At 41.5% G+C, this 15,734-nt stretch overlaps 1 protein-coding gene across 1 annotated transcript in view; it reads left to right on the forward strand.

Moving 5' to 3' along the window:
• The first annotated feature begins 1,809 nt into the window (after window positions 1-1,809).
• SUCLG2 (succinate-CoA ligase GDP-forming beta subunit) overlaps window positions 1,810-15,734 on the forward strand; it is a 158,445-nt gene continuing 144,520 nt past the window's right edge. The window contains exon 1 of the mRNA XM_019504793.1: window positions 1,810-1,971. Within this exon, the coding sequence (XP_019360338.1) occupies window positions 1,890-1,971 (82 nt within the window). The 5' untranslated portion in view covers window positions 1,810-1,889. The remainder of the gene's footprint in view (window positions 1,972-15,734) is intronic.

A 15,734-nucleotide genomic window follows, 5' to 3' on the forward strand; every position in this document is an offset into this window, starting at 1 on the left:
AAAATGAAAGGTCAAACGCTTAGTGAAGAAGTCCCCAGATCATGGGGAGGAGCAGAGAGAGGAGGAGATTTTTATAGTTGGCACTAGTTTGCGCACATGTGGACTTTCTCGGTTATGAAAGCAGAGACTGAACTTTCCTGGTAATACTGCCTGAAAGCCAGGGTTGAGATGCATTAAGAAAAAAGCACATATTTGCATTGTGGCTGTACATGCTGTATACGTTGTGTGGTTTAATAGGACCTTGATCTCAGGAGTCGTCCTGGCACTTTTTACCACCACAAAATTCACTTAATGTTGGGGAAAAAAAGAAGAAAAAACCCAAATTCAGCTATATTTGGATGGTATCAAGTGGAGACAGGCAGCCACCTGATTTGACAGGAGAATATTGCACCAACTTTTCTAATTTTGTTCATCAGCTGCTTGCAGTAGGTGAGAGAGTTAGAAAGGGGCGTTCAGCAGGAGCTGGTCAAGGTCTTTCATTTTAGTCACTGAAACTCCAAAAGATAGCACGGGGGCAGTTAAAAAAGGGGGTGAGGGAGTGGGACTTGTACAAAAGCAGTATAGAAAGTAGGCTCTAGGCCTCCTCTTATTCCTAAAGTGGCCTTTGCAATATGCACAGTTCTGCTTGCGGTCTTCCAACAAGCAAAGCTTAAGGCTTCTTCCTCTCATCTTTTATAGTTTGTTTCAAAGGTGTTAGAGCTTGTGTGTGTATACAGCCCCTCAGCATATATACTACACATGCATATTGACCGCATTTAGTTGTATAAAAGCCACGTTTCCCCCTGCTAAAATTTTGCTACCAAAAACTGGAGTGCAGCGATTAGTCACACCCTAGAGCAGGGGCGGTCTCTGGCTGGGGCACACAGCAGACCAGGGAGAGGACGAGCAGCACAGCAGCCCAAAGCAGACTGTACAGAGGAGGGGGATCAGTGATGCTCAGGGAGGGCGCAGACCTAATTTGCAACATGCCTGCCAAAAAACCTGGCCCCCACTGCCCTAGAGCAAGGCTAAGGCAGTATCAGGACTAGATAGAAATGTTTGAGCATCTCTGTACTTCCCCACCTGGCATCTTCTTACAGACAAGACTAAAAGGAGCGTGAAACTAATGCACCCCATCTTTTTAGACACATCTCTTTTGATTTGGTTTCTTTACAATTTGGGTGTTAAAGGAGTAAGTTCTTTTCCAATTTTTCAAGGAAACATTCACGAGCGCGGCTGTTACTTGAGTGTGGCTATTATGTGGGGATTTGATAGATCCTTTAACAAAACATAAATAAAAATGTAACCAATATAGCCAAGCCTTTGAGCATAAATTGGTATTTTGGATGCCTTTGGAAAGTTTAACCCTAATTTTATTTCAGTTATTGGCTGTACATCCGCATAGAAAACTACGTGTAGTTTAGTATCTCTGCAGGAGAATGATACAAAATTCAGTGTACATCAGGGGTTTTGAATTTAAATGATGCATTTTTATTTAATGTAACAGTCTGTCAGTGGTATTTTACCTAGCACAGCAGTACCTAAAAACATAAATATATTTTAGAAGTCAGTCCAGTGAATTTGCACATCTGGGTTGATTGAAATGAAATATGTAATTTCAAGCCAGCTTCACCCTGTGAGCTTCAGTCTCTTCTCTAGGTTTCAGAAGGTGTTTGTCTCTCAAATGTTCAGAAAGGGCATTTTTATAAAATGACGCATATTTTGCCTTTTCATCTAAACAGTTTTGTTTATTGCTAGCCGAGGTGACTGTGAGGCTTAATGGCTCAGTTGACTGTTTCATGAACTGTTCCTAATGAGCATTATGTTATTTTCCCCTTTCATTTCTGTAGGCTGTTCAATTAACCCCTCAACGATGGCTGAACCTACAGGAATATCAGAGTAAAAAACTGATGGCAGACCATGGGGTTACAGTTCAGAGATTCTTCGTGGCTGATACTGCAAATGATGCCCTGGAGGCTGCGAAGAGACTAAGTAAGTTGACCAATAATGGGAGAAATCTACTTTACCAGATACCAGTCTGGAAAAGAAATTTCCTCCTCTTTAGTTGGTACACAGTCTTAAAGTTGATGTTCATTGTAGTGATGTGAAATATGATCAAAGCCTATAAAAGTATATTTCATGCCATGTGTGAAGAAAGCTTTATAACAGCAATATTTTCCAGAGCTTTGTTTTTATTAAATAACATGACGTCTTTAATTAACATGGTTTGTATTGGTTTTAAGAATGAAGAATCAAGCATGTAACATCATAACTGGCTGTTCCGGAAATCATTGTGATGCCATACACAGGATAAAGACTTGTGGGAATAAAGGAGAGAAACAGCTGAACTTGCTAAAAAAGAGACTTTGCAAGCAAAAGTGTTGTAATAAAGGACAGGGGAAGAAAAACAACTAACATGGAAACAACTACAATTGCTTTTAAATAGAAATTACTCATTTACAAAGTGGGTTTGTCCATCAAGGGAAAAGGAGAGACAGAGGTAAAATGAATTGTCAGCACCACAGCAGGAGCCTGTGACCAAGGCCAGTAAAGAAATCCTGATGCCTTGAATCCCAGTGCTGCGATTTCACTATGTTCCCTATTAAAATTGTGATGCACTGGCGGGTAGAATTTGGCCTAGAGTATCCAAGTGAAAAGCATCCCTCTGTCAGATGGACTTGAGATCAAACCTACACAGAAGCCGTTCTGTCCAAAAGAGCTAAGTTAAAAATTGCTTCACTTCCCAGCATCCCCAAATCATCTTGCTGGATTCTGGTTTTGTATTCAATAGCATCTCACTTTGTTTTTCTGTCATGCGGTTCCTAATGAGAATTGATAGACTGTCCATCAGTAATGCACACAGGGTGGTGCCAGTCATCTGGCAACTGCCTCTTTATCCATAAGAGCTCTTTGTGCTTCTCACATTTTTTCACATAATGGCAAGATGTATAAATACATCCCCTAGTTGCGTGTTCTTAGATTTTATGCGTGTATTTTATACAGAGACCTAAACAGGAAGGCAATTGCTGTACTAGCTGATTAAGCCCTTTTCGCATCATGAGGATTGTATGCTTGTCAATAAACCTGTTTATAGTAACTAGAATGCCAAGTGATAGATTTTGAAAATCTATTTCAGACGTGCATATTTACATGTTTCTCTTCTGGGCATGTTTCTCTCTTTTGCATTTTTCAATGCAAAAAGAATAAATCTTTTTGCATTGAAAAATGCTGGGATGTAACACAATGCACAATGGGTGCATCTATACACTGTCCTACAGCACTGTAGTAGTCATGTGCATCAACACATTACCGGCAGCTGCTTCGCCCTAGCGGCGCGCTCCCTCATTATAGCGCACTGCTATGGCAAAGTGGCGGCTTAATTTAACTGCGCACGGTGCCATGCGGGCACTTACTACCTCCAAAAGGAAGTACTAAAGCAGAGCGCAGTAACAATGTTGCCATAAGTTGACATGTAGATGCACCCAATGATTCTTAAAAAAGAAAATAGTCTGAATAAGCCATTTTCTGAATGGCTTTTCTATATAAGGGAGCTGGAAAAGTTCCTGTTAATGCCCCAAACTTCAAGCCCTTAAGCTGTGTCTGGGTGCTCTCATTCAGGAGAAAAGTGGCCTTAGATCCCTGCAGCTTTTTCCTCCAGAAGATTCAACTACAGTGATTTGGAGCCACTGAATGAGGACCATCTTCAAGGGGGTTTAATATAATTATAAATCAAGTCATGGGTGTGGCACCTGTGGTTAAATCAGCTTAATTTTCCTGAGTGTCCCTGTGCAGACAGAGGCTAATACAGGTGCATGATTGTTGCAAGAAGCTGAGAAGGTAGGTGCTTTTGATTTGGCTTGTCTTAAAATACAGCAATTTTCTTATCAAGTGATTTTTTTTTTTTTTGCAGTGTTTAGCTTTCTGATTACATGCTTCAGATTCTTTTATGCTGTCTGCAATCTGCCTGAAAAGTGCACTTTAATAACATTAGAAAAGCATGGAACATGTAAATGCAAATTGTAGGGCACTTCGAAGGAACAGTGTACAGCTGTATGTATGGGAGTTTTCTCTGCATTTTAATATGGTTGTCCCTGTTTTTAGCGTGTTTCAGTTCTGCTACAAAAAGAAAATGTCGTCTGGAATAATGAAAGAAAAGAAAATGCAGCCATGTCTTATTTCAGTGAGGGACAACCCTTTTCGGCTGGTATGCCACTAAAGACCCCTGTGCCTTCCCCAAAGGCGCTACCGCTCTGATCCCTCCCCCTGTCTGAGCTGCTGCTCTGCTTTCTGTTTCCTGTCTTGTGCTCTCTGGCTGTGCTTTTCTGCCCTATCTGCTACTATGTTGCCTGTCCTGTCCTCGGTCCTCAGCGTGCCATACACTGTGCCACTTCCGGCATACATGCCACAGGTTGGTCACCTCTGTTGTTTCTCACGGCAGTAACTGAAATGGTCAGTCTGAACACTGGACTACCATAGTAACTTTTATTAGGATTTGTTCATTGACATTTACCAAGCATCCTGTTAGAGTGGACCTCTGGACAGTAAAAAAAATAAATTACATTTTTTTTTAGAAAATATAATGTCAGTGAGATTCAGAGGTCAGGTTCTGCCTTCAACTTACAGTATTTCCACACAACCTTACTGGGCTCTGGTCATCTGAATTAGGTTCAAGCTTGTAATGCAAACTGAAGTTTCCTTTCCTTTGTTTCTTCTCTTGGAATGATCTTTTACTGTAATTCCAGTACTGATCCTAGACTCCAGTTCAGAGCCTCTTGCTATCACCATTTGATTTCTCTCTCTAAGAATTAGTTAGGTGGTAGTTTGGCGGGGGGGAGAGGGTTCTTTCAGACATGTTTTTAGATCTGTCTCTCTCTGTTTCTTCTGCCTGAAGGCTGGGTTACCTTCCCAGGTTATTTCAGGAAACATGATTGATATTTCATAGATTAGTAGACAGGGCCAGTAAGTTTTTTTGATATTTTAATAACAGAGTCATTTTCACTGAGGTTACCCATACTCTTTAAATAAAGAGCAGTGCAAGTGCATACATACATTCCATTTGAAACTCCTTCTACTCTTCTTCTGGGCAGCTAGATAGAGATATTTAATCCCCAAAGGAAATTTTGAATTCTGTTTGCTCTGGTGTAGTACTTGTTTCTTTTCTAAATGGCAGATCTAGGCTGCTGGATTTGTAATCCTTAAACCATCTTTACTTTATGTCCCTCCTCTACTAAGAGCTGCTATTTTGATGTGGTCCTCAAGTTATAGAGGTAAATATCAGTGCTGTGCTGAAACCATATGACATTTTATCAGATAAGGCAAAAATTAGGCATTCTCAGTGTGCCAGTTCTTAACCTCACTCTCTTGAAGGCAGTTTAGTTTTATGTAGGGTTGGTAGTATAGTGGAATTACTATCATCTTGCTTCAAACTTGAAATGTGGTACTACATGGGTGAACATCAGGAAAGGGCAAATAGAGCTAGTCTGTATAACAGAGGCAAAAATAATAGCTTGTCCTCCTAATCACTTGCGTGTCCTAAAAAAAAGATGAAACTTAAGTTGAATAAAGGTCTTATTGCTTGCATAGTTGCAGTTTATTAATGATGTTGCTATTGATTGTGGCATGTAAATCACAGGAATATTGATCTGCTGAGAAAACTATATTGAAAATATTTTTAACTTGGAAAGAAAAATGAAATATAAAAGTGGAAACTAATTATCTCTCATAATCAAACTGCTGCATGTGAACTACATGCAGTGTTCTTATTGGACTTGGCTGGCTTGTCAACATTTTCAGCTACAAAAATGTTTCGATCAGTCACAGTGATAACTTACTCTTTTCATTTTATATAATTGCATCAACAGCAGTGGTGAATTGCTGTGCCAATAAGGAATTGTGCTTTGCAGTATGAAAATTGTTTCATGTTGAAATGAATGACATACTCCATTGATTTGTTAAATAATTAACAACATCCTCATAATCATTTTACATGTTTTGCTGTCATCGTGTCACAATCCTTGGTTTGCTAACCCAGAAGCAAGAGCGTAGTGCTGCTGCTGTCTGGATCATTACATTAGAGTTGCAGACCATCTTTGTCTGTCCTGTATCCAATCAGCTCACTGACACTGCTGTCATTTGGACATCACTTTCACATGCAAGGAGCAACTTAGAATACTTACAACATTCCCCTAATATGACTGGGCTAGATGAGTTAGAGAGACAACATTTATCTGCAAAATAAAAAGAGACAGCCTACAAGTTAAAAAAAATGCCTCCAGATTGTGTTTGGAGGCTACTTTGCAAGGTCCTTGGAGATATACCAGGTGGTATTTCATGAAGAGTTTCTGAACTGATAAGCCTCCAACCACAGCCTGGTTCAGTTCAGACTTCTGGGAAGAGAATAAAGGCATTTTTACTGTTAAGGGAAATTGTTCGATTTGTGCAAAAGAGTCTGAACAGGAGTGTTACATCGTAATATGCCACCTGGTAACAACCTTCAATTGAATGTGTCAGGTATTTTAATAACACTGATTATTTTCAGTCTTTCAAAGAAATTGCGTGTTAGACATCTATCTACATAATTCCAGGTTAAAAAGATAAGATAGTTATCATATCATGAAATACCCTTTCACACTTTTTTTTTTCCTTACTATATGGAAAGGTCTTAATTCAGTTCATCTGCATAAAGACAGGAAAAGTGGGGGTTTATTGGTACAGTTTCAGAGGATAATACCTTCAATGTGGTAAATAAGAGGCAAAGACTGTGACAGAATTTGCAGAGAGTTGTGCTTTATTCACAGGTAAATTATAGGAGTCATCTAAATGCTATTTCTTGAGAAGACTGATTTTGCTCTTAGATCATACTGCTTTGGGTATGGTCAACAAAGATGCTAGTATTGGATTTACCTTCACTCGATGGGGGGAGCTGCCAAAAGGGCATTATTTGTTGCGATCTCAGTTGTCAAGTATTATGCAGGCCTACGTGAAAAGATATCTTTTATCCAACAATCGGCTTTCATCGATTTCTTTGTTAATTGCTTACTTTCCTTTGAAGTGGAACTCTTTACTATCTAAGATTCACATTAAATAGAATTTCCTCAGGTTTTGAAAACCTGTTAATAGTACAAGAGGTCACTTAAAAAGTGGGTTTTTTTTTTAAGTGAGTTAAAAGGCTGATAGTTTTTCTACCAAGATAAGCATGGCAGATGTCAAGAAAATGAGAATGACATCACTAGTATTGACTTCAAAGGGAGCTGCGCATGGTAAGGAATTCAGAATTGGGCCCAGAGGATTTTGTTGCTTTTTACATACTAAGCAATTCTCAGGTGGAAGTGCTGAAATGCACTATTTGCAGAACAGCAGACAATTTAGCATTTGTTTTATGTATGCTTCAAGTCAAGATTTCTAAGTTTCCGAGAAATAAAGAGAGCATCGTGGTGTGCGTTAAGACTACTGCAGAATTGCTTGATCTGCCTTCTAAAGAAAGTCAGTGGGTAAATAAGCTACCTCAATTACTGTAGTTTGTTCAACAGAGCACGTGCTGAAAGATATGGGACTCTGTTGTGTGTCTGCAATTAAATACGAGTCAAGGATCAGAATACAGGTTTTGTGTGTTCGAGCTTCTGTGTCTGTTGGAGGCAAGTCTCAGCTCAGAAAAGGGAGTAGGACATGGATGAAATATGATCACAGACTAGAAATAGCAACCTTAGGAACATCAATAGGCAAAAATCAAAGCCCTAAAGCAATCTTCGGGTATTGGATTTACAGTGAACACAGATGAGATCCATTGTGAGGAACGGTACCTAATGGCAGATTGTGTTGTTAATTAGGTGTTAGCTGTCATTGCTTCACAAACACCAGCTCTCCACTTCCACAAGTAATATGTCCTTTCTACTTGTTCAGTGTACTCAGGAAGTGTCCCAAGCGTGGATCATCTTTTATTTTCTCTTTCTGAGTAATGGGAACTTATCAAAGTCATGTAGTGCCTATGGTCATGATGAAGTTAATACGATTGCAGATTCAGAGCTGTGTTCTGTCTGTTCGTTGCATGCATGTTATCCAGCAGGAAACTTTTTTTTAAACCAGTGTTGAATTTAACGTGTTTAATGTTTAAAGCTGATTGGAGGAGTTTGCCTTCTGCAGGGCTGTTCAGGGCCACATACTGCATGTGTGAGCCATGGGCTTGCCCATTTCTCTCCCCGCTTGCTAATTTCTCCCTCAGGTGGGGGGCAGGAAGGGGAGGCTGGAGGTGGAAAGGGGAGTTCAGAGACACCAGCTGCTACAGCAGCGTGGTCAGTGGAGAGAGGTAGCCTGGCACAAGGCCATGGACAGCGTGTTAAGCTTTGCAGACTGCCAGTTGGACAGCCCTGGCTTAGTGGAATAAAGGTTATTGTGTTAAACGGTGTAAAGATTAGATTGTGCCTCTGTAACTTTCATGTATAAAACATCACATTCAGATAAAATAAAAAAACCCCTTTCTGTTGGCTTTGTGTGAACATCTCAGAGTTTCATATGCATCACAAATAGGAACAGTTGAACTGAGTTTCTCTGAGATGTTCATGCAGAAGGAGGTTTATGATGGGGTGCATGAGAAAATCAATTCATCTCTTTATTTGTGATGCATATGGAATGAAATCCGCAGGAGTTGCCAATCTGAAAAATATATATGCTGACGGGATTCAGGATGCCATGTGAGAGCTGGCCAACCTGAAGCTGTTACTTTCATTGGCATTTAAGAAGGGTGGATTGCTAAGGCACAGATCTGTGAAGCTTGCAAACTGGGTTCTGTTCATTGCTCAACCGTGGACTTCCCTATCAGAATGATGATGGCAACATTAACTTCTCGTATGGCATGAAATTCACCCTTGCACAAAGGGCGCCACCTAAATCCTTCAGACAGGACTTAAGAGGGACTTAGATGCATAGATCATGTCTGGCATGAGCTGTTTCTTTGTGCGCACACAAGTCTCTTTGTCTGGATCTCACTTTATTTTGAGAGAGCACCTCCTGCTTAAAAAACTACAAGAAAATGTTTACCTATCATTTTGTTACGCTTGTTTTTTGTCGGTATGTTTATGCTTCAGTGCAGCAGAAAATACTCCCTCGCACACGCGTGCTTCTACAGGGTCTTGGGCACTGGTGGTTTCTATCAGCCAAGTATATTCATCGCACATGCCATCCGTTCCTTGTAGTCTCCCATCCCACTTTTTTGCCCCTTTCCTTTGTGCCAGGGTGTGCCGCCGCCTTCACATCTCCACCATATGCCCAGGGTGCTCCCTTGATTCCCTCAGGCCTGAGTCTTTCATTCTCCTCCCCCTCCCTGTTGTGCCATGGCCTGCCTGTCTTTGCATCACCCTTTCTTGCTACCATTGCTTTTCTGCTTGGAAGAGAAGTCACTCAAAGCATCAACAGTTCAAACTGTATTGAAAGGATAAGCGATTTCCAAGAGGGGATGGTATCCTGGAAACAGTTAAATGTTTCTGTAACCTGGTTCTTTGATCAGTAGACCACTGTAGGCTCGGTTGAAGCAGCTAAACCTGCTTCCCAGATCCAAAATGTCTGTATGTCCCTTTTCCCTCACCCCATGTTCCCCAGGGCTACTCATTGATGTTTCGTGTATTCGATGAAATCTTGGAATTGATCGGATGCGGTGTTCAAAAGCCCTCAACAAGAAATGCGATTGAGTGAAGTGCAAGGCACCGCATTACTCAGCACAAAATTGACAGGAAAATACTATCTCTGCTTATCCCATCTCTTTTGCCTGATGTGAGTTTGAAGTTTGCAAATCTCTCAGTTCTAAAGCAAAGCCACACTTTTTGTACCCATTGCATCCTTTTGTATCCATCCCATCCATCTCAGGGAGCAGATCAGAAGATCTAAGTTTAACTTCCCATTCAAAGAGAATATTCAGTTCTCTTTTTTTGGAGGAGACATTGGAACCACATCCTATGTGAAATAACTTTTTAACCATGTGATTGCTAAATTGCCCTTAAACTCACAGGCTCGAGCATTATTTTCTTTTTATGCCTAACAGCCAAAATGTTTTGTAAGTGCTATTTTAGATCCCCGATGACCAAAAGACAACATCCATCTCTCTATACAAGTTGACAACATCACTGGAAGTCAGTGGGAGCTGCCTGTACAAAAGAGGTTAGACATTGGCTGTATGTTTGGTATTGGGTAATCTTGTGTGGATTCTCTAGAAACGTTGGTGCTAAAGTATTGTGTCCTTTTATCTAGATCCTGTTTCATTAGTATAAAGGCAATAGACACTCTTTTAGTTTGGCATTTCTGAGGTGGTGTTTCTTTTCACCTCTCTACAATAATAAGATCACTTGGTTTCAGAATAATTTGAGGTGAAGTCCATGCTGGAGATTTCCTTGCAGATAATCCTAACGTCGAGACCACCCTTATGTCTTGAAAGTTCCCTTTCTAAACGCCTTGCTCTCCACTCTTTTATCCGCTACTCAGTTGGCTGCGTACCTTGGTTTATTCTGCATGCCGTCTGACTTCCTTGCACAACTTCATTCCTTTCTCTTTTGATCTGAACTACTCTGTCAGGTGTGCCAATACCTTGCTAAGGAAGGAGAGAACAAGAACTGAAGCATGGTAGGAGGAGGCTGTTCTTTTCTCTCGCTTGTATTTTTGTTCTTGAGAGAAATAAATTACCTTCCACTCCATGACTCAATAGACTTTAGACACATGTTAAGCACAACCTTTCCCCCCCCAGTATATTGAATGGTCTTGAAAGAAAAGTACATGGTGTACTGTACAGAAAGAATAACTAATTATTCTTTTAATCACTTCTAGGATTGTGTTGCTCTGAAGATACTGAAAATATATATACATTAAAAATTCCCCAAAATATATATATTTTATGGCTGTCTCCCAAAAAGCTCTAGTAGCTATGGAAGGAAAAACAAGCCTCAATGGAGTCCTTAATACTTGATAAAAAATATGGATTTCTGAAATTTTATTGGAAGAGAGACTGGTGACTCTTCTGTCCCCTAAATCTGCAGGTGCAGCCTATTTCAATTTACCCAGAAGATTTAAGAAGGGGATAAATTTCCCCTTTACACTCAAAATACTGTGACGATCCCAAAGAAGCTGGCTAGCTAGAATTTTCCACTTGGTTAATAGCACCTTTTTGTAACTAATGATATAGAAGTATTGTTTTGTTGCCATTTAACTCATGTAAAAAGGGACTCAAATTCATAGAGGGTGGGACAGTTTTAATTGTTTTGCTTTAATGTTTTACATTCTTGAGGTTCAGTGTGAAATAGATATGCTCAAGAGAAGTTAAGACTATTTTTTTCTGAAATGTGATCAGCTTTGTTTGCATTCTGGATCCTGGTATTGTTGCAATTACTATCAGAGTACTTGATTTTTCCACTTAAAAAGGCACACATTGCACGGCTGTTCTGGGGCCAGGTGCACTGAATGCTACATAACATCAAATGACATCTAATACTATTTGTTAGCCCAGCTTTTTTTGGCCCAGGTCTGGATTTTGTGTGCTTTTAGGGGTGAAACCAGAGGGGGAGTCAGCAACCTAATAATGTCCCCTTTTCATTGCGTCACCCAAAGCCCTTTCTTTTCAGTACATTCACTGGATACCCCTGCAGCATCTTCAGATGATTCAGCCTGTGTTTCAAGGGCCCATACGATTTGCCTCTGCCTATAGCTCTCTTCATTTCCTTTTGCTCCCTTTCTTATTCCCTTTGCTTAGCCCTAGCTTTTGTGCACTACACCCCTTATTTTTTATTTTCATCTCTTCTTTCTGCTTTCTTCCTTGGCATCCCCCATGCCTGGGAAAGCCACCTTTCTTTTTTGTGTTAAGCAACCTACCACATTTTATCTTTCCAACAGATCACTGCACTTCCTGTGCAGGCTGCCACAAAGCAGCCTGTTTTGTGACTGCACTGCTTTGTCTAGGTTTGAGCTAGATCACAAGCTGTTCAAGGCAGAGATGTGCAGTACCCTACCTGTTGTTAGCACCTGAAAAATGCATAAATATTACTAATACTAACTCTCCTCTCTCTCTGTGCCTCACCTTAAAATAGTTTTCTTCTGGGCAGCTCTCTCCCTATAAAAAGTACTGTATTATGTTGCCAATGCTACCTTCAGCAGAGAAAACATCAGTTTCCCTCTCTCTTAAAGACTGCCCTAAATGATGAAAACAATAGCCTGCAATAAGAGTAATGAATGTAACAGCCTGTATAGTAGTGTTATTTACAGTAATGTAATTTTTTGAGGTCAGCTTAATAATCAATATGTCTGTGATCCAATTTATTTACCTCATCTACTGGGGGAAAAAAAATCGATCATTGAGAATCAGAGGCGTTAGGAAAGGTGCTAAAAGGTTGTTTTCATTGCAGTGTGCTTTAGTGCGGGTTTCTAGGAGAAAAGCCATGGGGAAGGTGCTGTGAAATAGCTTGCATTTGAGCGTGTGGGGCAGTAGCTGACCGTCCATGTGTATGTGCTTATTTGGCAGGGAGAGTGGTGCTTCTCTGTGCCACACTTCGCACAGAAATTGCTCAGTCACGTCTGGCGTGGCCGCACACGGGGGGTTGGTGCAGAACAGGTTTGCCGTTGCAGGCTGTGTCCCTGTGTAGCCAAGCCTTAAAAGGCTAGGGTCACTCCGCTTCCCTTTGTGGAACTGGATTTGCAAACTGTGTTGCTTCTGTTCCTCTTGGAATTCTGCATTTCCTAATTTAGTTTCCTTCCTCTGCTTATGCTTCCTTCATTTCTCCATGTTGTTCGGTTGAATATTATCTCTCTTGGGCAGCAATTGCACAGCAGTAGGTGGGACTTTGGTCAAAACCTGAATTAAGGCAATGTGGTGTCCTTAGCAAAGCCCGCCTGTGAGTCTCCTGTGGAGTTTAGGCAGCACCGTACCTAGACTCCTGGGGGCCGCAGGCGAACTTTTAGTATCGGGGCCCCCCTTTGCCAGAGATAATGATATTAACAATCCAAAAAATTACCATTTTTGGGCCTCCTTTCTGTCCGGGCTCCGGACAGCCACTCAGTTCACTCATGCCTGTGTCTAGCCCCGAGTTTAGATGTGAGATCTTTTATTAGACCAACTAAATAGCTGGAAAAATAGTTTTTTGCAAGCTTTCGGGCACAAATGCCCTTCCCTATACATTGCCTCTACTCCTCTTCAAGATGGCGAGATTTTTCCAAAATCTTAGCATACCTAAATGCTTGCATATGTGTATGCAGAATGCATACGTCCACAGGCAGTTGGTATACCTTCAAGGGCAGGTGACTGGTTAAAAGCTGATGTGTACATAAAAATTTTTTGGACATTTATGTTTTGAAAATCTGACCTTTAATCTACTCAACCATAATTCTGATTTTTACCCTCTTACTATAGCGTTAACAAAAGATAGTCTCTTAAGTTTTGCTGTCTGGCTTCTGGCATTTTCAAATCCAAACCTTTCCACTTTAAGGTTAAGCATATTTCCGTGTTAGGATTTGAAATGTAAAAGATTCTTAATATCAAGTTCTGTCACTTGAAGACTGATAGAAATAGAGTTAATTTTAAATGCTTGGTAGGAAAAAAACCCCAACCATCTGTTCTTTTTGTTAGGCAATTACATGCAAGGCACCAGTCAGTAAGTGTAAGCTCAAATATGCTTTTGGTATTTGGATATTTTATAACCATTCTTAGTCACCAAATGTCTTCATATTCAATAAATTTATAGTAATATGAGTAATGGCTAACAAATCAAAATCTCATTTCAGATGTTTGACACTAATGTTGTGCTGACTTATTGTTCTCTGTGTTGTATTTCTGATCAAATTACCCCAATAGCTGCTTGCAAGTAACTCACAAAGGGCAAAAAAAAGAAAAAAAAAATCATTTAGAAATGGCATACTGAATCTTCTAGTTACTGTATGTCATAGAAAAGGGGCATTTACAAATTTTAGATATGTTTAAGTATGTTAAAGGAATTTTATTTGTGAAAAGAAAGTTGCTGAAGAAATAGCTCATAATGCTACAGTTTGCAGAGACTTGTAAGAAATTCAACACAGACAAAAAAGCTACAAAATGACTGTTTTTATTTATTTCTAACTTGTTATCCCATATTTTACTGTTGTTCAAGATAGTTCTGCAGCTGCAACAATAACCAGATGCGTAATTGCGAAGCAGCTGCATGAAATTTTCATTTTTTTATGCATAAAATTGGAAGCATTAGACGAGCTTTATGTGTAAGATATGGAAAACTAAACAACGTTGTATTTTGTGCAATCTTAGCAGCTGTGTAGAGGAGAGAAATTGCACCTTCTACAATCTCTCGGTACCCATCTGTTTGAAATTGATTTTGGGGTTGATTATTAAAATAAGAAAACACCTAGGTTTTTGTTATTTTCTAGCTTCATCTGGAAAATATGCAAAAATCAGTTTTGTTTTCAACTTCTACAGCCCTGTTGTAAGACCCATCTGCGACATTGGGTAGTAATTTTCAAACCATCTGGCTTTGCAGAGACTACCTTTTAACAGAATGGCTTCCTGCCGGGCTTTGGGTTTCCACACTAACGTCCTCGGTGGGGCTGCGACAAACGTGGCTTTGCCAGTTTTTAAAACTCTGTTTCCTAGCGGCACGTGCACACTTTCCAGGTATGTGTGTCGCGGCGTGGGGTCTTGGGGCAGCCGTGATCTCCCCTAGCGCCCCCTACCGTGCCAAGTTTGTCTCAAAGCACCCACGTTCTCGTCTGCCACGCCTTGATCTTTTATATATATAAGGGAAGGCTGCCTTTCGTCCCCTTGGACACGGTCCTGTGTTGTATCCTGGCCCCTGTTCTGTACTGTGTGACTTGGTGCACCCCAGCCTTATGGGCTATGTGTGGCTCCAACCGCCCCTTTACCACGCCCCAAGCCTCGCTGATATCCCAGACGTTGTTCGGTCTGTCTGGCTCTCTGCGCCGCACAGGTGCTCTGGCTCATCTCTCGCCCTGCGCCCTTTGCTCTGGGGTCCCCTCACGCTGCCCCCTTTGCTCTGGGGTTACCGCAGCCTTGGGGCTCAGGTGGCCGTAGCCATGCGTGGCCCCAAATTTCCTCCTCAGGGTCTCGAACCCCCTTGCAGGGCTCATGCAGCCTCAGCCTTACCTGGCCTCCAATTCTCCGCTCCCCTTCTCAGGGCAGGGGTCAGTGCACCCCCAAATGCTGCACCCTCTCTGGCGCCAGGGTCCCCACGCTACCGTGGAGCCCCTATGAGGCCTTCTCCAACCCCTAATAGCCTCACCCAAACCACCGGTTGTAAACAGTAAACCATCAACACAAACTCAAGCCCCTTGGCTGCAACAAATTCAAGCCGCTTGGCTATAAACTTAGTCCCGACACATCAAGGGTGCGGTATCCTTCCTTCAGTCTTGAGGCTGTACCTGCAGTCTAGCCTCTCCTCTTTGTCCAGTCTGACAGACCCCCTTCCTCTATGGCTGCTGGCAGGGAACTGCCTGCCTGGCCTCAGCCTGGGTTTAAATGGGAGCCAGGCCCTGCCCCTTCTGGTCAGCTGACTCACCGGTTTCCCTGGCAACCCACAGCTGTGCTGCTTTATTATGACTGTGGCTGCCCTGGTAACCAGCAGCTGGGCTCCTTACTTGCTGCTCCACAAGTAGCAGGCACCTCAGGGCCCTGCTACACACCTCCCCTCTTTATAGGAGCGGAGCACCGTAGAGCTCGGCGACAACGTAGATCAAAGCTTCCTAATGGCTTGAGCTACAGTAATATTGAAAGAGACGCCGGATGGTTT

Source organism: Gavialis gangeticus, unplaced genomic scaffold (assembly GCF_001723915.1).
Source record: "Gavialis gangeticus isolate Ggan-Ray unplaced genomic scaffold, GavGan_comp1, whole genome shotgun sequence".
NCBI classification, from domain to species: Eukaryota; Metazoa; Chordata; order Crocodylia; family Gavialidae; genus Gavialis; species Gavialis gangeticus.